The sequence below is a fragment of the Microtus oregoni genome, unplaced genomic scaffold (genome assembly GCF_018167655.1).
Source record: "Microtus oregoni isolate MIOR12 unplaced genomic scaffold, Mior012 000005F_ref0000423, whole genome shotgun sequence".
Lineage (NCBI taxonomy): Eukaryota > Metazoa > Chordata > Mammalia > Rodentia > Cricetidae > Microtus > Microtus oregoni.
The window spans coordinates 52,686,277-52,713,904 of record NW_024543064.1 but is presented as its reverse complement, the minus strand read 5'-3'; the positions used below and the strand labels follow the sequence as shown (position 1 = coordinate 52,713,904).

Here is a 27,628-nt window from a genome sequence, read left to right as displayed (position 1 = left end):
ATCATAATTGGGTGTTAATTAACCCAATTAAGAAAATTAAATTCATTAGTTCATTTTACATTTACTTATTTAGTGTATATGTACATGTGGAGGCCAGAAGACAACTTACAAGAGTTGACTTGCTCCTTCTACTGTGTGGGCTCGGGGGATCCAATGCAGGTCGTCAGGCTTGGTGGCAAGTGACTTTACCCACTGAGTCCTGTCCCCCCACTCACACTTTGCTCATTCTTGACACATGAATCACTGTTGAAGTGGGGTAGTGCTTTGCCTGGGAACCCATCATTGTTCCTCTGAAGTAGAAAGAAAATAAGACACGTGTGTGCATCTTTCTCTCCTGTCTTCTAGGGGATTCCAAGCGAAACGTTATTATGTGGCTGGACCATCGAGCAGTGAGCCAGGTTCACAGGATCAATAAGACCAAGCATGGTGTCCTTCGGTACGTGGGTGGCGTGATGTCTGTGGAGATGCAGGCCCCAAAGCTCCTCTGGCTGAAGGAGGTGAGTGTGTGGGGTGAGGGAACGGTACTAACAGTTATCGAGGGGCTTCTTCTCCATGGACTAAGAATGCCTTGTCAGGTCTGCAGTGTTTGGTTTTCCCCAGACAGTATGGAGGGGCCCATCTTCTTGTTAGGGTTGCAGTTAATCTTTCTCATACACAGGTGTCAGGCACTATGGTACTTTACGTACCATCTTCCTGAACCCTATCTCTCGGTGCAGTAGGCTGTTTTCCTTGTCTTGAGACAGAGCTTTCCTTTATAGCCCTGTTTCACCTCAAGGTCAAGATCTTGCCTCTACTTCCTGAGTTCTAGGATTATAGGTATGCATTATTAAGCTCAAGTGTTTTTTTTTTCTTTTCTTATAGTGCCATGCCTCTGTTTTGTAGATTAGGAGACTTAAGATCATTAGGAGGAACCACATCACCAGAAGTGACACAAGTACGCAGGAGAGTCAGAATTTGAACTTGAGATCGCTTGACTCCAAACCAATTCTTTTAATATACTGTGTTCTGCCAAAGTTCAGAGAGGTTAATTGCCATTACAATTAGAAAGTGGCAGGGCTAGGGTTCAAGTCCAGTCCCTCTGACGAGAGCCTTCTCTATCTACACACTCGTAGTTCCAAATTATTCATCTTTGACCTTGTTGACATTCACGATGTCTCTTTCTCATTTTACCTGCCCTTGAGTTTCCCTGCCATTGAGTGATACGGTGATCGTGGTCAAAGCTCTGGCAGGTGGTTTCCATTTCCAGATGTTAGCGCTCCTTTATGAAGTGTGGAAAATGGTGATGTCAGCTTAATGGCTCCCCTCAGAGATGGATGGGTGAGAAAGTTCACCTCCTCTGGGAACCTCGGACTTAAAACCCCTCGGTGGTCTGCTGCATAGAGAATCCGTCACCTGAGCCAGGGTGTGTGTGATTCATTACTGGCCCCGGAGTGTCAGGTGGTATGGGGCATCGGTTATTTGGGTTGTCGATTGAGGTGGGTAGAGAAAGGGAATCTGTGAACACGGAGGAGGCAGTGTTTATCAGAGTAGGTCTGGCTAGCTGCCTGTCTCGTCAATTTAAATCTGCAGAAAGCCGCCCGTGGTTGCTGAATTTGAAAATGGTCTTTCTCAGGAGTCAAGGGTTTTTGAGAATCTGATTGCGCCTCTGCCCTCAGCAATTGTATGCTTTGGGCAAAGTCGTTCTTATCCCAGGGACCTCTCTTTTCTTTCTATTTAGTGGGAGAATAGGGTCAGTTCAGTTGTAAGATTTAACCCAGATGTGCTGAAACATACAACAGAATGCAGAATTGCTGTGCGCTGCCACTGGCTGTGGGTGTCTCAGGCACCAATTAGCTTAGTTCTCGTAAGTCCTGCCTGTCATCAGCATGGGATACAGAGACAGAGAGGACATACGATTTTACCAAACCCATGATACAACCAGAATTTAAAGCCTGTTACCTTGCTCCGAATTCCAACCCCTTGCAGCAGGTACTGAAAGTGCTCCATGAAGTAGACCGCTTGGACTGGGACAGGGAACGAGGGTGGTGGTGTTCTTTAAGATCACCCAACCTTAACGTCAAGATAAGGACATGGTTGAGTGCATTTCCCTTTGTGGGAAATAGAAGGAAAGTGGTATTGAGTTTGGCTCAGAGCCCAGGGACGATGGTCCTTTGTTTACATGAGACTGCATGTGTGGACCTCGGGACCTATGTTGTCTTGTACTGTACTTGAGATTAATCTTCAATACATAAAATCAAAATATAATTTCTAGGTGGGACCACAGTGTCTGTAACTTCCTAAGAACGTCTATGTGTTTATTTTTGGCATGCGTCATTTTACCAGTTGATACTTCCTCAGGAAAACTGGTGATCCCTAGGATTAGGGGTCACAATGTTGATACCAAACTCAGTGTGGACACCAGGCATGAAACACTACAGCTGAGAACTCTTAGACTCAAGCAATCCTTCTGCCTAAAATTTCCAAGGAAGCTATAACTACAAGCCTGCCCTGTCACGACTGTCTCGGTATTATTTTTAGAAATACAATTTCCTTTTAAAATATTTTGAGGAAAGGTCAAAACATGTCTTTTCTGCTTATTCATGTTTCAATAAGTGAACTTAAGATTGGTGTGGTGTTTTACTTTCTCTTTGTCTTGTTAGCATGCATAAGAATTCCTGCTGAACATCCTTTTGGCGTTAACATGACCGCGTCTCCTCAAAGGTCTTCTTACGGCACTTCTGAAACTTTAATGTGTAGCTGAATCACTGGAGGTCTTGTTAAGCCGTACATTCTGTGCCAGCAGCCCTGGGGCAGGGACTAAGAATGGAAGAGTTTCATTCCTAGAAGGTTGTTGGGTGATGTGGATGCTGCTGGCCTGAGGGTTTAAAAGCCTCTGTCAATTTTATGCTTGACTCTTGTACTATGAAGAAAAGCATGCATGTATGGGGAATAAGGAAAGGACCATTGCTCTTCATTCATTAGTGAGAGATACAGGAATGTTAGACAGCTTCAGTAGAGCTGTTAAATACATATTCATATAAGAATGTGAGATTCTGTGCTCTTCAGCTTATTAAGCTGCCATTTGTCTACTCATTAAATTACTTATTACTATTGTTTTATTTGTGTATTTGTGTATGGGTGCACCATCCACAGACATGTGGTATATGGAGGTCAGAGGACAACTTTTACAAGTTAGTTCTTTCCTTCTGCCACGTGGGTCCCAGGCATTGAGCTCATATTGTTAGGCTTGGCAGCAAATACCTTTACCCACTGACCATCTTGCTACATCATTTCTATATATTTTTTTATTACTGCATTTATAAGTCCTGACTGAGTTCCTGTTATAAACCAGCAAGTGCTGGAAAGACACCAGGAAAAAAAGGACTATAGGAACTAAGCCTTAGCTTACACAAGCAGAGAGTCCATGGGATATAGTAAATAAAGTTTGGGGGAGTTGGATGGATGGAAACAGAGCCATTGGATGAAGACATTCCAAGCACAGTGATAGAGGGACATGCAAAATGTTCTGGGAGAAAAAAAAATGATTTCTGGAGAAAGATAATTTGGCATGAGCCCCAGGGTCCACATGGAAGCTTTGTCTAGTAGTTAAAGCAGAAAGGATTTTCTTGACATATCCTATGATGTAGTTTGGGTATGGCATATAAGTCGCAAGGGAAAGATGGGACTTTAGTGAGTGTAATTGGAGAAGAGGTTAGGTAAGTAGCATTTTAAGGGCTTAAGTTTGGTTGATTGTTATGAAGTTGGAGAGAGAATGTCTTAGATAACTTCGCCAGGGATGTGAAGACTGCGTAGAGCAAAGAAATGTGTACATAAGAGCTGGAACTTTCTCACCTACCATGGAAGCCTCTAGTGACTCTGTTCCGGGATAAATAAAGCCACATGCACCCTGGCCCAGTGGATGGTATGTGAGGCCATTTATGTCCTTGCTCATTTTAATTCATACACGGGAACCCAGTTAGACTCCTCCAAACATAGGCGGTTCTTCATACCTCAGTCTTGGCTGGGGAATGGCAGATTCTACTCTCCTTTCCGGTGTTTGCCTGTCGGACTTGTTAACAGGGGGCTTGGGAGCTAGGAAATTGTTTCACACCTTCAAATGTTGACGAATATTCAAAAGTATATTTTGTGACCCGTGAAAATTAAGTGAAGCTTAGTGGGTGGGGCTAAAGCTTTACTGGCGCACAGCCACATCCAATCATTGCTGTAGTGTCTGTGGCAACTGTTTTGTTACACATGAACAGACGAGACAGAAACTATGTGGCCTACAAAAACAAAAATATATTTGGTCTGGGCCTGGAAAGAAAATATTCGCTGACCCCATTGGTCTTGAAGGTGATCTTCCTCTGCCAAGATGGGTGCTTTCTGTACAGCTGACTCTTCCTTGGCAATAGGTCTTGGTTGTAAGAGGGCCACTTGTTTGTTTCCTCGCCCCCCCCCCCGGGGGGCAGCTCAGACCTGAAATAGTCACACAGAAACTATATTATTTAAAACACTGCTTGGCCCATTAACTCTAGCTTTTTATTGGCTAACACTTATATCTTAATTTATCCCATTTCTAGTAATCTGTGTATCGCCACATGGCTGTGGCTTTCAGTTTAGTTTTCCCTGCCTAGCTAAGTTTAGCCTTACTATAGGTTCAAAGCAGTTTCTTTGTTCATGAATGGTAATCATAGCACACAAAGGGGACTGCCACATCAGGTCTTGGCTGTCCATGTGCTTCCTTCAAAAGCCTTTCCCTCCAATCAGAAGGCTTCCATTTACACCCTTACCAGTATAGATCTACATTGTAGACATGACATGATGTTATATCAGTTTCCATGAAGGTTTCTGTTGTGTTCGCTTCCTCTCGCCATTGTAATCCGCGGGTGGATAGAAATCAGTTCCAATCCATTTGTTCACTGCTGTGTCCTTAACCCTTGCCTAGAGGGTGAAACACAAAAGTTTTGAATAATTTCAGTGGCCTGATAAGGTGCTCCAGGGAGAACCAATGAGAACAGAGTTAGTTTTAGGAATACACAGGACAGTGAGACTGATTGGGCTGACCACTCTTTCATAATGAGGCCATTTCTGGGTTCCTTTTCCTTAGTCTGGGATACCATGTCCCGGAAGGCAGGCTAAATTTGGAGTTTAGATATCTTTCAAGTCAGAAGGGATGTACCGGGTCAGATGTAGCTCTTGGGCAAAAAAGACTGGGATCTAGTCTTATAATATGGAATTTTAAACATGTCCTTTACCTTTAAGGTTTGCTTGATTTAGGTTGAAATACATCTCCTTCATATGAATTATCAGATACAAGGAAAAGTGCCAGTTGAATTTTTCATAAGCCCAGCAGCTGAGATTTTCCATTTGACCTTAGTGATTCTGACTCTCATCTTAATGAAGGCCAAGCGTAAATTAAGTTCTGCCATCCTGGAGCAGCTAGAGTTGCCTGTGTTTATTAACATGAAATACTGTAGCATAACAAGATGTAGGCTACAGGAGGTCAGGAGAGTTTACAGCTGAGGCTGATGTGAATTCTGACAACTCTGTGTTAATGCGACATGAGTAGCTGGCCTTTCTAGGACGCCTGGAGAGACTGTAGTCTGGCTTTTCAGTCAGTTCCCTATCCTGCCATTGTCCCCAGAGAATGAAACAAATCATCCAGCCCTTCACGTCCATCCATTCCTTATACTTCTGTTTGCTCCAGAGTGCACTGAAGAATGAGTTCCCCTTCCTACTCGGAACCTAATTAGACCTCGTTGGTTCTCACGTGCCTTTCCTAGCCCCTGTAGAGTCTGGAACGGATCCTGGGTGTTGGGATGTGGAGTGGTAGGCTCCTTCCGTCTGAGGGAAGTAACAGTTGAGTGCATTGCAGTAGAAACTGTTGAGAAGAAACTCTACTGCGCTTCAGAAAGATCTTACTTCCAAATTCTAGTCCACTGGTTCTCAACCTTCCTAATGCCACCACCCTTAAATGCAGTTCCTCATGTTGTGGTGACCCCCCTCAACTATAACCTTATTTACGTTGCTACTTCATAACTGGAACTTTGCCACTGTTATGAATCATAATGTAAATATCTGTGTTTTCTGAAAGTCTTAGGTGACCCCTGTGAAAGGATTTTCTGACTTCTGAATGGGTTGCGACCCACAGATTGAGAACCACTGATCTGGTTCTTTCTGTCAAATAAGAGGCCTGCCACTTCTTGTTGGTACTTTTCCTGGCTTGATTATTCCATTTTTCTTGACGATGTCATAAACCCTTTTGCTTAAGGTTTATTCTAATCATGGAACTTTTTGAAAGATAAAAATATGTTCATATTTTTATATGTACCATTTTTTTTTGTCTCTGATGTCACAGTCTTAGAAACTGCTGTCTTTCTTAGGGTAGCTTCACATTTCATATGCAGTCCTAATTCTTCTCACTCCTGCTCGGGTGCTGGAGCTAATACAGAGGTTGGGGGACTTTGAAAGACACAGCACGGTTGTACAACATTGACAGCAGAAACTGTCGAGGATTTGAAGGCAGAAGTGTCGTCTATAAATCTCTTTGCTACCACTTACCAACTGTAGGGCTCTGGAAAAGCTAAACAATCATCTTGAAGCCTCAGAGCCCTGGACTGTGATAATACTGGCCTTGGAGAATTATTTTAATTTGGCGGGATTCTTAGAACGTGGTTTGTGCGGTAGATATTTACAAAGTCACTTCACTTTTCTGCCATTCTATTTATATATTTTTTTTCTCTTGGGCTGGGCATTGCAGCCACATGCTATTTGTGACTGAGAGAATTCTAAACACTAGAATGTCTTCCTTCATGGAGCTGGCCTTTATGCATGGCCAGTGCTTTGTGAGGATCATGCTTCTTGCTTAGGGATTAAGCGAACATGTGAGGCTGTCAGTGACAAGCAGGAAGCAGGAAGCAGGAACGGAGCAGACTGGCCCAGTCTTTGTGTGATACCTGCACAAAGACAGCCGGGCCTGGCCCAGACCAGGCAATCAGTGAGAATCTTTTCCCCTCTCTCCCTAAACTTGACCAGGAACTCCAGCCCCCATGGTACCAACATTTTATTTTGCAAAGATCATTTTATTATGACACCACTCTTGTGGAGTACATTTTATTTTCCTTATTTACAGAAAAAGAAGGTGAAGCTCAAAAGAGTTAAATGATTTATGTTTTCTGGCCTGGAAAGAAACCAATAGCTTTGTTAGGGTTCTGTTCTCTACCCGTATTCTGTAGGCACCTGCATCCGTCTATATGGACATCCAGAAGGAGGCTCTGCTGCTGGGAAATTAGTCTGATCAGAAGAGAAATAGGCCAGCCAAGCTGAGTGAACAGAGGCAGGAAATAGTTGCCAACAGTGGTTAGTGAGTATACAATGTTACTACGATATTGCATATCTAGTACTTGCAAGCATTTTTATTCCCATTAATACATCTAATCCTTACAACCATTTATTTTTTTTAAATATTTATTTATTTATTATGTATACAATATTCTGTCTGTGTGTATGTCTTCAGGCCAGAAGAGGGCACCAGACCTCATTACAGATGGTTGTGAGCCACCATGTGGTTGCTGGGAATTGAACTCAGAACCTTTTTAAGAGTGGGCAATGCTCTTAACCACTGAGCCATCTCTCCAGCCCCCCTTACAACCATTTATGAAGTAAATATCATCTTTTATGTATCAGGTAATAGGTACAGAGACATGGAGATTTCCCAGAGTCACTCAGCTAGTAAATGTCCAGGCTAAGGTTTGAGCTTTAACATTTTCCATTCAGAATATGGGCTCATCGCTATTTTACCCCCACTGTTTCTGCCATGCTCTCCATGAACTAGTTCAGGAAAACACTGTAGCTGGCAGAATTCAGAGGCTCCGAAGTCGTGAGCACTTGGTGGTGTGCTTGTATTTTTGATTTTCCTTTAGCAAGGGTCCCTGGGTGATAGGCACTGTGCTAAGATTTAGGGAATCTCCAGGTAAATAAAAGAGGTGAAGGACCTGGATAGCTTCTGGAGATCTAGTTTACAGAGGCAGAAAATAGAAACGAAGGCAGATATATATATATATATATATATATATATATATATATATATATATGTATGTATATACAGTGATTTTGTTTTCTGGAAAATGCTGTGAAGGATTTGGGGTAGACAGCTTAGGATTCATTTTGGTGGTTTAATTGGACCAGAATGATGAGATTTTTAGGAAGAGGCATTGGATTCCCTGCAGGAAGGAATTCACCTCATAAAATCAGCTGAGGAAGTTAGCAGGGCTGGGCCTTCTGAGCTAGGTGGGGAGCAGGCTGTGGTGTGCTCAGAAGGGGCCAGACCAGAGCATGCGCAGCCTTGGAGCCCAGGGCTGTAGTTTGAACTTTATTCTAGGAGCAGTAGGATATGGCTGGTTGGTTTTAAATATGGGTGTGACACAATCTGTTTTATGACTTAAAAAACAAAAACAATTCTGGTGTGATGCTATGCTAGGCAGATAGTAAGTATTTGTGTGACAATAAAGCTTATACTGGATTGTTAGAGAGAAAAACATTAAAATATTGAATGCACAGACTCCTAAATATATGTCTTCAGAGGAATTATTCATACAGAAAACAGATGAGTTGCAGAGAAAGAAAGCATCACTAGTGGGGCTCTGTCCTTGATTGGATCCTTGGCTGTGGGAATAGCAATTTCATTCTTTGCTTCTTGATAATTCCCCATGAAAAAATAGTCTTGTAACCACAGCCAGATTTTTTGGTTGATAGCACTTGGTTATTCTACAGGGGAATTACTTTCTTCTTGGACCTATTTCCCTAAATATCACTGAGGAATTTCATGTAAACTCCATTATTTTCATATCATTGTACAGCTAAGGAAACCAAGGCTCAGAAGGCCTCCACGGCATCTCTGAAGGGCATGAACTACTTTCAGAATCTTACTCGGCTCAACCTGCCAGAGTGCCTAGGCTCTAACCATCATCCCTTACTTCTTACTCATAAAAGTTATTCATTTATTCCCCCCTGCTTGTCATAGGATGGTAGCCCACAGACCCAGTCAGGCCCCTAGACAAGTTTTGTTCGATTCTCCATATATGGAAAAAAGCAATTTTGAATATTTCCAATACTTAAAGACTAAGCAATGTCTCATAAAAGTCTAGATTTTCTGCGTATCTGGAAAAAGAAAGAACCTGACAGTTCCAGGATCACATAGCTGTGCATGACAGTGGCTGGTGTGAGAAGGCCTGCCCTGCAGGAGGGGCTGGCATCCCTCCTGTCACAGTGGTCCCACCCAGACTGTTAATCATTTCCCTTTCCAGCCCTCCCTTCCAGGCCTTTGCATTTGAGATCCAGGCTGTGGGAACTCGTTCAAGGAATCCATCATTACTTTTCCTATAACAAATGCTGAGCGCAATGGAAAGACTCTCCAGATGGTGAATTCCTTGGTCTTTGGCTGTGATTCCATGCCAGATTCTTTACACCTCTGGGTCTTTGCTTAGTTTTTTTTTTCTTTCCTCCTGGCAAACCTATAATAATTTTTCCCTTTCCTTGAATACATACTAATTGCCTAAGACTCATATTCCCCTTCTCCTAGAAGCCATTCTTGACCTTGGCCATCTAGTGTTGACTAGGGCCCTCCTCTGTGTCCTGTGTAACGTCCTTTGTGTTATCCCTACCTTGGGAACTATTACACTGCATTGTACCTGATTGATCCATGTGCTGCCTAGCATCTAGAGCTCCACTGAGTAGCTCAAGGTAATAACACAGTAAACACTTATATACATGGGAGTATGGATGTGTGCGTTCAATTTTGAATTATTGCCATGTTTGATTGCTGAGCATATCCTTCCAAAGTAAAGATCTCCTGTATGCTCAATCTGAGTTTATTTTCTCTTTCCCATCATGGAAAACGAGGATTAGAGGATTATTTATCCTTTCTACCAGGGCCTATCCATTGGCTTCAGATCTGTTACCCAAGTCTGGGACTTATCTCCCAAGTGTTGTCAATACAGGCTCTAGGAAGTAGATGAGGGTCCTGAACTCTCTCGATGCCCTTGCACTCTGGCAGTGAGTACACCTCCTACAGAAGAAGCTAAAACTTTTCTGCTAATCAAAAAGTCTTTCTCTAGAATGCTTGTACCACAGCATTGTGCGTCAGGATCAGATACCCCAGCAAGTGAACCTTGAATCTGGTAGTGTCCATTGTCCTGGGGTGCGTGATGGGTTTTCTCCAGGGTTTTCTGTTGTAAGCTGTCTTCAAATACACACAGAACAAGGATGCCAGAACCCTGTACTCTGAGCTCCTACTCCAATTTACATATTTGACTTAATCTATATAAGTTCTGTCTTAGTTTTATAGTAGAACAGGATGATGGAAAAATGTACACTAGGAAAAGAAAAGTTGCTCATCAGGTTACCTAGCCATATTAAAAAATGCCAGCTATTACTGTAATAGTATTCTTTGTGTATTTTACTTTATGGCTTTTGGTAGTCTTTGACCTATATTCATTTCTTTTTTCTTTTCAGTCAGGGTTCAAATTTAATTCCTTTTGAACTTTATTTGCCTTTCAAACTCTTTTATCTTTTTTTGTTTTTAATACATCTCAACTGGTTTCCCCTACCCTTGTCCCTCCCATTATCCTTCCACCTCTTCTCTCTTCCAGATCCATCCCCCACAGAAAAGAGCAGGCCTCCCAGGACATTCACTGAACATGACATAGCAAGATACAACAAGACTAAGTACAAATCTTTTCATCAAGGCTGGGCGAGGCAACCCAGCAGGAATAAAAGGGTACCAAGAGCAGACAAAAAGGCCAGAGATAGCCCCACTCCCACTATCAGGGGTCCCACCAAAACACCAAACTAGTAGCCATATCATATACACAGAGGACCTGACACAGACCCATGCAGGCTCCATGATTGCCACTTCCCAGTTGAAATCTGTGAGCCATGCTCTGCCGGTACCCTGGTCCCTTTTGGCTCCCACATTTCTTGCTCCCCCTCTTCCATGGGGTTCCCTGAGCTTCAAGGGTAGGGACCTGATGAAGATCTCTAATTTGGGTTCTCTATCTAACGTTTGGCTGTGGGTCTCTGCATCTTCTCCCATCAGGTTTGAGGATAGGGTCTCAGTGAAGTTCTTTTGGACTCTGTTTTGCTTTTCTATGACAGTATTTCTTCCTCATTTGGTTTGTTAGATTCTTAGGGCCCTAGGAGAAGGGCTCAGATCTCTTCTTACTATTGAGTATCCAGAGCTGAGCCTGGTGCTTGGCATTGGAAATACAGTAAATGTTTATTGAAGGAATCCATGTCTCTTGACCAGCCAAACTGACGACTGTAGTATAGAGCAAATTCTAATTGGTCTTAAGTATAAAAACTCAGAGATAGATATTGGGGTATATGTTGAAAGATCAGAGATGTAAAGGAGCCTGTAGGGGTAATGACTTGGGTGGAGCCTATGTAGGAAGGTCTGATCTTAGTGGGAAACGCTGTCGAGCCCATAACCACACCCCCCAAAGGAGCTACTTCATTGTGGCTTCTGGGCTTGGTGGTCTCAATTGTTGGTGTCTTTAGACTCAAAAGTGCATGCATACCCTTTTGTCATTAGAGTACTTTCCAAGTCAGGGCTCCACTGTCCTACCTGGTCTGTTTTTCATTATGGCATTTCTAAGGGGTCTAAACTGTGTGATGGATGGGTTTTCCCTTAGTAATGATATGTTGAAGAGTATGGAAACTTACCCAAGTTAAAGCAAAGAAAGCAATTAGGACATGCAGTCTCCCTCTTTACCAAATAATTGTATATATTTATAATGTTCATAATTTTACTAATATAGCTATTTTTCTATTATTATTTTAAATTTTACTTAACCACTAATTAGTGAGATATTTTCCTCCATGGACTGGCACCATGCTTTTGGCGTTTGAGAACAACTGATGCGTATAACCTCTGAACTCCTTCCGCACTGGCATTTTGTGAAAGATGTGGGGAGTTAGGGACCATCAGAGAGATGCCTCTTGCAGCTGTCTTGGTCTGCAGCCATGTGGTCTGGCCTTGACTGGAGGGGTAGGGTGGGTCAGAGACTTGCCCAGAGACCAGAGAGAGAGAGTGAACCACACTGTGTAAGTATTTATTGAACATGTCCGTCCCCTGCTCTGGGAAACAGCAGCTGGGTGGTGGTTTTAGGAGGTGAGTCCATGGTTCATGCAGGGTTTCCCTCTAGTCTTTGTTCTTATTGTCTGCAGGATTTAGGCAGCTCATGTACCTTTGGCTCTGATGTTCATATTTATGAAATGGTGTCCCTGGCAATACTGTGTATCAGAGGGACTAAAGCAAACTCTTGATTGCTTGTGGTAGTGATAATAACAAAACAGTTGATTATTGGGTTATATTTTTGGTATGCTTGTTTCTGGAGTCATTTAATCCAAGAGTGAAGGGGGATGGGATTTACATTGTTCAGAGGGCCAGACCTTGACAAAAATTATGCTTAATCTTTAGAGACAGTTTTTAGGAAAGAATGCATACATGTAATTTTTAGTAGAGCTAATAATTTATAAGCTTCTTAACACTATATAACAAAGTTACCATAGTAATGATATAATTTTGGTTAGGTTTAAATCAGAGGCATTCATTAGTTCCCATATCACTACTCTAGAAAGCTCTGTAAGCCATTTGGTCAGGAAAGCTGTCACTGAATATTTCCTTATTTTGATGGCATTAGTATATGGCAAAATGAAATTTTTATTTGCAAAATAAACCCTCATTATGAAAAAAGCTATTCTCCAAGCTAAAACAATTTAAAAAGAACTTTCTTTTTTAAATCAGTATTAAAGGTATGCTAGTCATCTGTCTGCTTGTATAAAATTTTCTGAGATAGCCAGATATAATGGCTTACACCTTTAATCACAGCACTTGGGAGCAGAGGCAGAAGGATTTCTGTGAATTCAAAGTCAGCCTGGTCTACAAAAAGCAAATTCCTTTTTTTAATACATAAACCAGAGCTACACAGTGAGACCCTGTTTAATATATATATATATATATATATATATATATATATATACATTCCAATGTATAATATTAACATATGTATTTTGGCTCATGCTTTTGAAAGTTTCGACCCATGATCAAGTGGCCCTTGCTTTGGGGCCTGTGGCAAGGCAGCATATCATTTAAGGAATGTGATAGAGAAAACTATTCATTTCCTGATAGTCAGAGGCTAAAAGAGAAGCTGGAGAGGTGGCTCAGTGGTTAAGTGTGTGTACTGTTCTTAATTCCGTGCCCAGCACGCATGTCAGTCAGCTCACAAATGCCTGGAATTCCTGCTCCAGCGCGAGCCCAGTGCTTCTAGCTTCTGCAGCCACCTGCATGCTGATGCACACCCCCATCATGTATGCATAGTGAAACACCTTAAAAGCTTTTTAGAGAAACATCTCTTTTTGCACAAAATAAAAGTCACTTTCAAGAAAAAAAAAAGTAATTTAGTTATCTAATCAAGGAAGATTAGCAGCCAGCCTCCAATGCCCCAGCTTTCTCCTTTGAGGAGCCACCTCCCTAAAGTCTCACAGCTTTCTAGCAGAATCACGCACGGCCTGGCCACCATTTCTTTGCCTTTAGTTTTATAGACTTTTGTGGGGCACTTACCTAAATCGCAGCAAAAAGTAATCAAGGCAATCTGTAGAGTGGGATCCCAAAAAAGTGACTGTGAAAAGGAAATGTAAATTTTGACCTCTTTGACCTCTCTGCTCTTCAGACCTGGAAACAAGATGAAGAAAACTCCATTAGAAACTAATGGTAGGATATTGCCAAAGTAACACTCGTACATTTGAACACAAACCCCCTCTCAATTCCTACTTGAATGGGTGAGATAGGCTAAGAGGACCCCATGTGCTGAAGCCACTGAGTGGGAGAGCAGTGGTTCTGTTACACATTGTGTTCCAGTTGTGCAGTTTCTAGTTCACAGGGCTCAGGAACAGGGGAGATGTCCTGGGGACAACTTGGAGTTGGGTCATGAGTACTAGGGGCAGTGGAGTTTGCGAATGGTCGTGGTGGCATTTAATGAACTGAGATCTGTCAAGCAGGTGAATAGCACCGAGTTCAGTGAGGTCCTTGGAAGGCTGTTTATATGGCTTGAATTTCCTTTTGGAACATCATGGGACAGATTCCATTTGCCCAGTAGCCACAGTCAGAGAAAAGCCAGCGGATGTTTGCCGCTCGCTTCCAGTTCCCTCACTACAAGGACGTCAGCCTGAAATCCAAGGAGGCTTTGTGCTCTCTCATTGCTGCAGCATCCTTTCTGAGCAGAGGAGACATTCTCCTTATTCCATACAATTCGAGAGTAGGCTAGGCAGCGCTGCTAAGCAGAAGAGCAGGGAGTTAGCCCTTCGTGTCCACGGAGATAGGAGTCAGGATGAGGTATCACCCTTTCCACCTCTGAGGGGCGTTTGACTCAGAGACGGTGACATCAGACATGACTTCATCCATCCAAAGGAAAGACCGTGTGCAGACTGAGAGCAAGGCAGCCTTTGTCCTTCTCTCCCCATGGTTTGTCTCATTGGGGACATTGTTGTGTTCCCATACATTTTTCCCTCTTTTCTTTTTTTTTTCCTTTAACATTCTCTCATTGCTTTGCACTTCGTTTTGCTGCATTGTGTTTACATCTCATGCTTAACCTATTCCTCCTCCTTACCCATGCCTCCCTGTGGCTTTTTGTCCCTTTGCTTTTGTCTTTATTTTGTCTCCTTCCTGCTTAATCTCCTTTGCTCATTTTCTCCCTATAGATCTTCTGTTTTACCTCCATTTCCCTTTTTCTCCGCTCTCTGTCCTCTCTCCGTGTCAGAAATGTATGTGGGAACTGGTCCTCCTTCCTCTTGACTGTTCGCTTTCAGGATCTCCACCAGGTGCTTGCTGTCCCGATTGTCCTGACGCTGCACGCATCATCATCCTTTCCTCAGGGAGGCAGGGCAGTTCCCATCCCTTCTGACTTCTTACTGACTTTAGGAAAAGCCCCTCTGACTGATCCTCTCTCTGTTTCTTCTCCTCATTTATGGGTTCAGTTAGTGAGTCCTACTCACTGCTGCCCGTGTCCCTTGACACGGTGGGTCCTTCCCTCTTTCTCTTCTTCCTTACGTTTGCCTTCCCTTCATATCGAGATCCAACATTACTTTGTATGTGGTCCCTTTCCTCTCTTTTCTACTCATGATTGTATCTTTCCTTTATGGTCACACAGATTCTATGCTTTATAAACGAAATATTTTAGAACTTCAACAATCATCTGGTGCATTTCATACACAGAATCTTTCTTATTCCTAGGCCGCTTGAGATTTTGTGATCAGGGGCTGGAGAGATGATGGCTCATTGGCTGAGAGCATTGATGTCGCTTCCTGAGGACCCAGGTTCAATTTCCAGCAACTCACAATTTCATGGCAACTCACAATCATCTTTAGGTATAGACCCAGAGGATCTTCCATTTCCTGGGCTCTGGAGTTAACTTCACATGTATGGTGCCCAGATATACAAAATACATAAAAATAAAGGAAAACTTTAAATGATTAAAAAATTGCAATAATCTCCACCCTTCTTCTTTAGCTGTATCTCCCAGTTCTGGCATAGTCTCCGGAACAAGACAGCAAGGGTGCACACCCAGCTCTAATGCTGCCTCAAAGAGTCCTGACTTTGACTACCTATGTAATTACTCTTTATTTCAATTTCATGTCCTGTGGTATTACTGAATATCTTATAGGGATGCGGCGGGACCACATAAGCAAGTATAAACAGCCTAGAGCAACACTTAGTATACAGGGAGCACTTTGGAAATGATGAATGATTTTGAATGCTAATTCTACCACATTTTCCCATCTTTGGAGTCTGGCTATCCTTAATCAACCTTGATTAAGCTATTAATAGTTCTGCTGCTTCTCTCACCTAATGCATATGGGTCGCATGTTCTTCATTCGCAGCAATGTTTAAGTCATGATATTGTCATCTGGGTTTATGATGAGGCTATACATGTTTTTTTGTGTTCATCCTGGCACACACTAAGTAAATATCCATCTTCTTCATGACCCTTGCTGCTCTCACATTATGAGAGGAGCCCCAGTCACCCTTGCTAAACTCTTAGCTCTTTTTTTAGAAAGAGACTATAATCAGTATCTTTAGAGTTACTATCATGTATTTTCCCCTAAAAAACATACTGGCAATGAAACAGATTCCTACAGCTCTGGCTGATACCCAGCCATGTGCCCGGAATTCTGGGGCCAGATGTAAGCTAGGATTGTCACACCTTAGCCACAGAGCCGTTGTAGCGTTTGCTGCTTTCTTCAAGGACCCTTGAAAAACCAGGCAAGATGTATTCCTAGAAGAGATATTTTCCATGTGGTCTGATAACAGTGGATCCATCATGGGGGCGGTGTTATGACATTCTCATCTACTGCTTTTGCTTGACCAATGAAGTAACTTATCATTTGTGGCCTTTGCGTATGCCTGGTGGGAAATGATGGTCAAGCACTCTAATTCTTGCATAAATGAATAAGTAAGGCTGGATATGCCCAAGGAAGCCCTCACAGAATGCTTAAGAATGCCCACTCTTTAAGGTTTGGTGATGAAAAAAGTTTAGGTGGAAAGATCTTTGGGGAAAAAAGGGTATCTGTTTGAGCTAGATAAGAAGAGTTGATACCTGTTTATCCTCAGAGGTCCCAAGGCCCTCCAATCTAAGGCAGCTCTTTTCCCGCTGCAGTCCCCACCCACCCATCACTTGGTGCTTGGCAGCCATGTAAGTGGTGCTGCACTGACCCAGGAACCCATGCCAGGAAGTGAATGAATCCATTTTCCAATTAAAATGAAACTTCTCCAAAAGACCTACTCACCCGGAGAAGAGAATTTATCTTCCTGGCAGTCAGGCTTGGCTAGAATATATTTCTGCCCCTGAAAGAGACTGAGAAAAGCCATTAGCTTGAATGGAATAAAAAGGAAACGAGGACAGTCCTTATTCATTCATGCGCCCATTCATCCCTCATTTTCATTCCCATAAACTGTTATTTAGTTAGGATATCTCTGCTCATCCATTCACTTATTCTTTCATTCAGCTAGCATTACTCATCATCTGTGCATCATATACAGGTCTAGATCCCAGGCATAGATTGCAAGGAAACCATAGTTCTGTCTTCAAGGAGATTCAAGACGCTGAGCAACTGATGGGCAGAACAGGGATAGGGACATTCACCAGGTACTATAGGTGTGGTGGTTGGCTTATTTTCAACTTTACACAAACAAGAATCACCGTCAGCATTTTACTTGAGGATGGTCTGGGTTACATTGACCTATGTACATGTCCGTGTATGTGTGTGTGTGGTGGGGGGTTCTTGATTTCTAACTGTGTTGGGTGGTACATTTCATGGGCTGGGCCCTGGACTGTAAGAGGGAAGAGAGCTAGCTGAGCAAAAGCAGCAAGGAAGGCCAGGCTCGTACTCTTCGCTCTTATTGTGGATGTGATGAACAGCTGTGTTCTAGCCTTGACTTCCCCAAAATGATAGACTGTAGCCTGGGATCATAAGCCAAATAAACCCTTTCCCCCTGTGTTACTTTTTGTCAGGATATTTGATCGTAGCAGCAAAAATGAAACTAGAGCAATAGGTACATGCACTCTTGGACCATCCAGCTCAGCTTAAGTGCAGTTTCATGGAGTGTGGAACACCAGAGTGGAGTTCTCAGTGATGACTGCATTTGAGTACATCTGTATATGTATATGCACATGCATATGCACACATGGTTGATCTTGTTTCTCCCAAAGGCTCTATATTACACCCAGATACAAAGATGGAAACCTGCTCATGAATTAACTGATGTTTGGACAGAAAGGATAACGGGACATGAGGATTCACAGAGAAGTAGAAACAGAAAAAGACCTCTTTGGGCAACAGACATGAAATCAAGGAGGAGGAAGCTCTTCTGGGGAAGATAACAGTTTTTCTGTATTGGAATGTTGGGAGGTGAGCGGGGCATCCAGGAGACACATCTGAGGAGAGTTTGTGTTGGAATCGACTCAGTTGGTTTTTCTTTGAAGATTTCTGAAGTCAAGGAATTAATTGAGATTTCCCAGTGAGTGTGGAAGTAGTGAGTTAAGTGACTGTCATGTACACCGTTTGCAGCATCCAAATTTAAGATTCCCTAAAGAGAAGGGTTCATAAAAGAGACAAGGAAGCAGTGAGGGGAAGAACAGGAGGATCCAGCATGAAATATGGAGTTGATCTTTGATTTCCTGTGTGTCCACACCTTCTTCATTGCTGTCTACTCTATGAAATATGGAGTTGATCTTTGATTTCCTATGTGTCCACACCTCCTCCATTGCTATCTACTCCATGAACTATGGAGTCACTCTCTCATTTCCTGTGTGTCCACACCTTCTCTATGGTTGTCTATTCTAAGACTTTATGTTTTCAAAGCCTCTTCACATTTGGACTCCCTTGCTTCTCCATAGTAAGTGCACTGAGCCACAGTTCTGTCATCTAGGTGATAGGCTTCTCTCCTGTCCAGGCATTTCTCCATTAAAGAAATGAAAAACTTTTGGGAAAGTCGAGGCTGAATAAGCAACGGATGGATGTTAAAGATACAGAGTCTGGTATTTCACTCACCTGCCATGTTGTGGTCCTTTAAGGCATTAGTTGAATAATCCGTGCAGTGAAGATGACTTTTCTTGCTTCCCTGCCTTCTAGGATTGTACATATTGTATAAATTCATTCATATAAAAAGCTTGGAAGACTATAAAGGTGGATCACAGCATTGGGAGACTCTTGTTGACCTATGCAATGTACACACTATCCCTAAGGTAGGTGATAGTAGTATGACATTTGAAGGAATAGTTTTAGAGAGATTATTTTCCTAAGGAGTGCAGCTGGGAGCTGTAAGGACAGCAGATAAACTCAGGGTTTCCAGATGCCGTATTGCTTACATTCTGATCTGCAATCTTATTTCCAATATACACGGTGGTGTCACATATACGGGTCAAGAAAGCATCAATGAATCTGTCAGTTGCCACGTCGATGGTAATGCTCTTAGGTTAGGAAGTTAACTGTAGTGTGGAGTACTAGTTTACCCTTCTGTACGATACCTCTGGGGTAGATGAGGAAGAAGAGGATGCCTATAAATAGAGCATGTGAAAATCTATTGTACAGTGGAATTATTTACAAATGTATGACAGGACAAATCCTTTTCTGGCTGAATAAGCTCAGGTCTTTGTTGCTTGGATGTTTTCTTCGGCAGTAGCATAGATACAGTCTATTTCATCTTTAGGCTCCAAGTAAAGTCTCCTTCCCGTGGAGGATGAGCTAGCCAGCCCAGGCCCAAAGCCTCCTCTCTCTTCTAAACCCTGTCTATAATTAGTCATTAGAGACAGATATATAACCACACAAAACACTGTGATAAAGTTATGAGGCTGACTCACCAGGCTTTGGTATCAGACTCATTACATTATTGTCGTACATCATATTTTTAATTACCTTCCCTTTGCTCATATCTTTCTCCAGCTCCAGTGTCTAGCTTTAAGTTCATCACATCTCTGGAAGCCTTTTTCCTGTTTCCCCCCATGAGTTAGTCTTGTCCTTTGCCCTCGAGAAGAAGTTTGTCATTTTTAGGATGGATTTGAGCATGTGAGTGTATAATCAGTATAAGCGGTTAGAGTGAGGGAAGAGAGACCCTCAGCAGAGGTCCTTCTGAGTTGGGTTCACATCTAGGGTAGAAGACTGAGAAGGAGAACAAGTGGGGCTGTCAATCCACGCAGAGGCAACAGCTCAAACAGAGGCATGGAAGCAGAAGAGCAGAATGTGTTGAGGAATTGGGGAAAAAAAAACGTATAGAAAGGCTGCAAGGGTGGAGTGAAGGTTACCTGAGAAGCCTAGACAATGATTCCAGAGGGGAATCCTAGGAATCATGATGGGTAAGCTGGCACCAGATAGAGGCCCAGGAGCCAGGCCCGGGACTGATTTGTCGTCGGATATTTTCAACAAAGGAAGGAATTGTTGGAGCTTAGCTTTTAGAAAGATGCTTCTGGTGCCACAAATCCCAATTTCTTTGCCTGCCTGCCTGCCTTGAAACACTGCTGCTGGTTGCTCCCTGTCTGTGCATGGGAGTCTGCAGCATACAATAGTCTCTTTCATCCCAGGAGGATCCTGGGTGGACTTCTGACTGCCTCATGTTTTCGGCATTGTTGCTTTTGAGAATGACATTGAGAATTGGGCTTCCTGAAATAACTCACCTCTCTGGGTTGCCAGGCCATGTTCGAATTTCAAAACTTGAATATAGCATCAGGATTCAATTTTGTTTTGTCATGGATAGTTCTAGAAATATATAAACAGTGTGTATAACTTGGAGTGTACAAGCAGGATCACTTATTGTGTGTGAAGTTAGGGTGTTCTGGTCCCTGTCTTTCATTTACTATACACCATAGACAACCCAGATAGAATCTCTTTGCAATTAATAATAAACTAAACCCAATTTCCTCATGTAGTCCCTGCATTCTGGTGCCCTTCCTATTATTGTTCCCCATAATCTTCCTCAGCAACTAGAAGGGGGCAGAAACCCAACAACTTCTAGAGACACTACAGTGGCATCAGGATGACTCTCCCTCCTCTGCTCAAGGATCTCCTGATTCCTGGTCTTGAATCTTGGGCATAACTTTTCCAGTCCTGCCCTCTGCCGAGACCCAAAAGCTCTGTTTATGTGAGCTCTGAAGAGTAGCCTCTGCCCAAGCAATGCTGTGGTTTTATGAAGTGATAAATAAGAACAGGCGAGCTGTTGCCCTTGATTGCTTTCAAGCCGATGGATTGCTTAGCTCAAGAGGTTGTTACTGGAAGGCAGGGCCCTGAGTGCCAGCTCACACACCCCAGATCACTGCTAAGACTCCGTTTCTCCAAAAGACTCGTTTGTCTTAGTTCCTTGTTATTTGGAGGAGAGCACCAGAGGCTCCTACGTGGAAGAGCGTTAAGATATTTCAGGATGAGACACAGCTGAAGTTGGCCTGTGTGAAGAGCTTGCACTTTCTAACCTTTGGACTGCTCATGCGTGGAGGTTTGCTTAGGTCCACAGAAGTTAGGCAAGTCACCCACGATTGAAATTAGAATCTCTGAGATTCTTTCAGAATAGTTTGGAGTTGTTGTTTTCCCGTCTTGTAAGCCTCATCAAGGTGTTTCCAAAGGCCCCAATCCCACAGCTCTGCTAGGAGCCAAGATGGTTGCTGCTACACAGTGCAAGAAATGAGCACTCACCTTAGAGCAGACGCCGTGGGTGACTTAGGGACAAGCTCTTGGAGTCGAACCCTCAGTCCCGACATCCTTAGATGTGAGTATTATATATTCCCTCTCCTCTTTGAATCGCCCAAAGAATCAAGGGAGACAGAGTATGGGGACAGTGTCGTACAGTGTGGAGGGAACAGGATGGTTACTGTGCCCTAATGTATGTTCGGTGAACACAAGAAGATAATTAATTTATTAAGTCCTTGGTTCAACTTCAGCGATGGGGAGGATGAAGGACAAAGAAATTTCCATGTAAAAAAATCTATATGGGTTAGTATGGCAGTTGATGGTAAAACCCTTGTAAAGCCCATAGCTCAATGGGAGAATTTTATGGGAACTTCTAAGCCAGCCAGTCTTTCAAATAACTGTCAGGCTTCCAGACACACCGCTGTCATGCAGATCCTTGCCTCTTCCCTTTGTTGATCAATCCACAGATTTTGCATTTGTACAGAAATCAGGGACTATTTGTTCATTTCTCTTCCATGCCCATGTATATTCTTTTTAAGTTTTCTTTTATATTTTGAGATTATGATATAATTGCATAATTTCTCCCTTCTATTTTCCTTCCTTCAAACCCTCCCGTATACCTTTGCTTTTTTTCAAATTTATGGCTTATTTTTTTATTAGATATTTTTACACATATCTGTTATATATATATATATATATGTATATATATATATATTCCTAAATATATCAATACAACCTGCTCAGTCTGTATGATGTTACTTGTATAAATGCCTGATGCTTTCCAGCGTGTTGGTTTTATTTATTCTATTCAGAGGACGACTCGGGTCTCTGGGTTTGATCCACAATGCTGGTCCACCTCAGGAGGATACACTCCTGGGTTCCTCACTCCTACCCCCAGGACATTACCAAAAGCCTTGCTGCTCTCTCAGAGATGTTCTACTTGGCTATCTTTGTCCCTGGCAGCTATTGGTGTGACTCAGGGCAGAAGACTGGCATCATGCAGGGTTGTTAGTAACCCTACATAAAACCTAACAGAAGCAGTTGTTTTCTCAGCTCAGGGTGATTGTCTGGCTTTGACTAGAAGAAGTGGTTGGTGGGTAGTGGTTTGGCAGTTGAAGCATGGTGACGGGCCTTGCATTGTTGGAACTAAGGAAGGAGGCTGCCTTCTCTTTGACCACCAACTGCTGCAACCACAAAGTGCATGAAAATGTTTTTGAGAATATCCAAAAGGCATACTGATAGTTTGACTCACATAATTCCAAAGACCACTGCTTTCTGGTTGTGACTTGTCAAGTGCGCAGGGTTATGCAAGTTCATAGCTGTGTTAGGCATATTTTGGAATGCTGAGTTTTGCTTTATTTGATGTTAAGATGTATGGATAGGTAATGAGAAATTTGCACCCATTTCTTCCTAAGAGAGGCTTTCACATACATGGTAATAGAACGGCTGTGATGTTGAGACTTTTACGTTTGATGCTCTTAGTGAAATAGAACCCTGTAATTGAGACAGTGCTTCGACATGGATTTCCAGCAAGCAGGAAAAACCAAGACTTTGAGGAGAAAAATATGTAAAATCAAGATTTATGTCTGAAAATTGATGTCATAATTTCTTGCACTTTGGTACTGCTTGGAGAAGGCAAGTCACACAGGTGGAAAGCCCACCATAATCTAACCGGCACCGTCACACAGAGTGACTGGAGGGAAAAACTAAGCAGTCCAGTAGTTCTGTGCATTTTGATTGTACCACGCAGGCACAACACAGTCTGTTTGTTTGAAGCAGGCATCATTCTTTTTAGATTCCCCCAAATACCCTGAGCTTCTGATAAATTCCTTTTCTCAGTGTCTTGTAACAAAGACTAGTTAAAAGCAAGAAGACATAGCAAGCTGAGTGGCAGGTAGTCTGGAAAGATCTGGTAGAGGAAAGAAAAGCCCAGCAGAAAACAAAATCTGGCTAATTGACAACATGAAATGAAATACATATCTAAAACTGTTGCGACAGTTGCTTGATTTGCCTGCACAGTGGCTTAGGTTGCCACTTCTTTGAGTCGTCTTTGGTACCAGTTGGTATCTGGAGAATTTCTGTGGCAAGGCACACTTCGATTCCTTGAGTCCTCAGTGCAGCTTCTCCCTGGGGCAGAGCTGTTTGCCTTCTTACTGTGTGGTGCACATCCTCTCGCCTTTGCCAGGAGGCTGGGTTGTATATCCACAGTGTGCCTGCTCCAGGTTGCAGAAGGAGAACGAAAGGAAAATTAGGATCATCTTTGAGAGGGTCAATAATTGCCATGTTTTCTTTCCTGTATAAATACTACTTTTATACCACACTCCCCCAAGCCCGTGAACAGATGTTTTCATGAACATTGTTGGCTCTGTTTTTGTTTTGAAAAATCTGAAACATTTTTGAAAGAGGAGAGGAGTTGAAAAAAAAAACCTCGTAATTGATTCTAATATATATTTAATTTGGCAGAACTTGAGAGAGACTTGCTGGGACAAGGCGGGACATTTCTTTGATCTCCCAGACTTCTTATCATGGAAGGCAACAGGTGTCACAGCACGGTATGTTAATTACAAGTTGGATTTTATTTGTGTTCTTCCAGTCCCCGGGTGTCTCTCTCTATATTGCTTTCTTAACTCCCTTTGACTGGCCATACTGTTTTTACATCTGCACGTGATTGTGCATACTTGAAACATCTTGAACCTATCTTCTGCCTCCACTACATATGCTCAAGCCCCATTGTTCCCTATCTTGCTGGAAATATGAGTATCCGAGGTGGATGCCATTCATTAAGTGTGGACACACTAGAAGGAGATGCTAAAGCGCAGAGGTCACTACAGCTCTTTCTGAAGTTGCCTTCTAAGTGGTTCATTAAAGGGGGGAAAAAACATGTACTTCAGAAATTAGGGTAGGAAATACCCACAAGGGGGTGGACTAGGTGCATCAACTATGAACTCGCATCACTTTCTGTGGAAATGTACTGGAATTATCCGAACTACAGCAGCACCTAATCTTATGTCAGCGGTTGCTTTAGAGTAACTTACAAGTGTTAAAAGTAAACTGTGTGTCACCTGAGAGTCCTTTTACAAAATACCCATTGAGTACGAGGTTGTGGCTGGTGAGTGTGGGTAAGAAGACAGAGCCAGGTGTGAAACCTCAGTATGGCAAAGGGATGGTCATTTTGATCTCATCTTCAATGTGTTGTTGGACTTTATTTGGGGACCTCCAGTCCCCCAAAAGAGATCGAATATTAATTATGAAAGCCTGATCTTTAGCTTAGTTGTTCCCAACTAGCTCTTATAACTTCAATTAACCTGTTTCTATTAATCTACCTTCTGTCATGTGGGCTTTTTACCTGTCCTCCATTCTGGAAGTCTGACTTACTCCAAATCTTACTGGAGTCTCTCACTCCTAGATTCAGCCCTCTGAGCTCTTCTCTCTGTACAGAAGCCATGCCGAACTTTTCCTGCCTATCTGTTGACCATTCAGCTTTTTATTAAGCCAATCACAACAATGGATCTTTACACGGTGTACAAATATCCCACACCATCAAAGGGATGTGTGAAAATGATGGGTCTTTTGACTTGACAAGGAGTCAGGGACTAGACTGCAACCTCTGAAGACAAGAAGCAGTTGGCGTTGACAGATAAAGCTGTATAAGTTGGCTTGTTAGTTTCAAAATAATTGATTGTCTAGTTTCTTCTTTCTGGCAGAGTCTTTGCGTTAAGTCCCAATGGTCTTCCCATGCTCCATCTACAGTAAATAAGCTGTCTCTCCAGGCCTAGTGTGCGCGACTCGTCTGTCAATCCTCTTGTAGTTAGTAGGAGTTAGATACTGTGGATAGGTATGCAGTGTGTATTATTAAATACCAAAGCATTTGCAAACAAAAGTCCTTACTGTCTGTCCCATCCCCAGAACAAGGGAGATGAGGTCTGGAATGGAATGTGTCAATGCCAAAAGAACTCTGGGCAACAGAACAGGAACTTGGCACCCAACAAGTCAAGGGAAGGCTCAGATTTGGTGTTCATTTGGCTCGTTCATGCGCTTGTTTTGGGTGACTTTGATGAAGTGGGCGCCAAAAAAGCTAGAGGGTGTTTTTCTTTTCTGTTATTGCAGGCTAACAAGGGATTGAGTTTCACCTGGTGTAAAGGTTACATGCTTGTTTTTGGCAATAACAGTGTAAGAAGGTCCTGCTTCCTTCTTCCTCCTTCTCTCCCCTGAAAAAAAAATGGAATGTTTTCATCCAAAATGCACTGAGAAAATCAATACCGGGCCTGTGATTGCTTTGTCATTCATGTCTTCCCTTTTTACTGTGTTAATGAAAAGAGTTACTGCTACTTTAATAATAACAATAATAATAATAATATGTAATAATATTAATAACAAATGGTTCTCCTTCACCAAGGGCCTTTCTTTTACCCATGGTAAGCATTGACAAATAGAACTCCATTGGTACTCAGCAGCCATCTGTTCGAGCAGGTGGTGTTAGTACTATTTTGCAATTTAAGAATTGAAATTGAATATGTTAGTAATTTGCCATATTCTAGCCACTGAGTGGGTAACTGTTCAGATCATGAGAAATGGTTAGTCAGAAATGTGAATAATAAAATTGTTCATAATCAGACAAAAATATATTCATATACATTCACATATTTCTATGTATATATCTTCTAAAGAGATTTGAGGTCAATTTTAGTAAATGAAATAAAAATATGGCTCTCTCTATATATATACGTATACACACACACACACACACACACACACACACACACACACACAGAGCCACTAGCCACTGGACCAATGCACAGCACAAAAGAAAAAGAACAACAAAGCAAAGAAAAACCAAAAAAAAAATCAAAATAAAGTAAAATATTAATACAGTGACTGTGTCAATGCTGAAGTGTGTAGAAGCTTTTTTTTTTTTTTTTGGTAAGGTTGTGTTTGTAAGCTTCCTGGTGACCTGGTGACCAGAATGAAAAGGGAGCGTGGACAGCCTGACCAAAGTGATGAATACTGGTAGCTGTTTAGAGAACTGACTTTGTCTAGCCTAGTAAAGCTGAGAAAGCTGATATTATTATATTGTGTTATATTATATCGTATTATATTATGATATTCCAAAAATTATTTATAAATATGTTCTATTAATTCAATCATAATTTCAAATAAGCATTTGAAAATAGTTTTAGGTTTACAGGAACATTGTGTATATGCACAGAGTTCTCAGATGCCAGATGTCAAACTTCCTGTAGCTAATATATTAGTATATGGCGTGTTTGTTATAATTAAGGAACTGATATTGACATATCATTAACTATGTTCTTTGATCAGATTTCTTCATATAGTGGTGACACTATTCTTGGGAGATAAGAGCTAATGATAATTTTCCCAGATAGAGAACCAACTAAAGACCATCAAAAGCCAACTGATGCCAGTGAGTTTGCTGCTAGTTCCGTACAGGAATGTCAGTGATGGGTTACTACAGGAGCTGAAATCACTCAAAGACAGCTGTGTCACAAACCCCCTCCCTAGCAAGGATGTCAGCTCACCAGATCTGCACAATTTGCCGACAACTTGACAGGTTGGAGTGTCTCTTCCAGGCAGCTCGGTTGGTTTCTGCCTTTTCCTATCAGCTTTGCTGGCTGAGTGTTAGGTGTTTAGTGTGTCGGAGAATGTCTCTCAGCAGTCCTTACCCACTTGGAGAGGGAGAATCCTAGGAAACCTAGTCAGTTTCAGGGGCTTCCTGAAGCCTTTGAGTTTGCTTTTTGAGGTGAAGGAGCTTCCTTGCAGGATAGAATGTTTCACACTCTGCCCCTACCCTTTAGGACACCCTGCATCATGAGCTTCCCTCCAAGGTAGAAGATTTTACACAGGTGTAACTTGCTACATGACACCTTCATTTTTAACCCAAATGGCCATTCTTGGTTCCACAAAACGGCATCATTTGGGCACTTCTTTTTGGCTTCCTTTGGCTGTCCTATTTTATCAGAACTTTCTTGGTTTGGTAATCTTGCTCTCCTTGAAGCATGTAGGTCCTGAATATGGTGGGGTTCCCCCATTTAGAATGTATCTGATGTTGTTCTCTAGATGAACATGGATTCTGTTCTGGGGAGATAACAGCATTCTCATCACTGTTGATTCTGTTTGTCACAGAGTTGGCGCTTGCCTCGCCCGCTCTGTGTTGCGTTGTACTCTTTGGGATGGCTTCACAGTGTACAGCACACCTACAGAATAAGGGGTTTTTTTTAAGCTCCTGGAGGGCAGAAACACTGCATATATCATGGCAAAAATATTTTCTATTGGAGAATTGTCTTTTCAGTTCACTTATTTTTATTCACTTGAGCCAAAAAAAATGGATGAGTAGACTTCTCAGGGACAAAACAAAATATGTATGTTTCATTCAGAGGTTATGTGCTACATTTTCTGGGACATT

General features: G+C 42.3%; 1 protein-coding gene across 6 annotated transcripts in view; it reads left to right on the top strand.

The window, feature by feature from the left end:
* Positions 1-27,628, top strand: part of Fggy (FGGY carbohydrate kinase domain containing) — a 370,316-nt gene that overhangs the window by 30,083 nt on the left and 312,605 nt on the right. For all 6 annotated transcript variants that reach the window (XR_005974359.1, XM_041652162.1, XM_041652163.1 and 3 more), the window contains exons 4-5: positions 346-497; positions 23,671-23,759. Coding sequence is in view for 5 of the 6 variants with exons in the window: in XM_041652162.1 (XP_041508096.1) it covers positions 346-497; positions 23,671-23,759 (241 nt within the window). In the remaining variant the exon portion in view is untranslated. The remainder of the gene's footprint in view (positions 1-345; positions 498-23,670; positions 23,760-27,628) is intronic.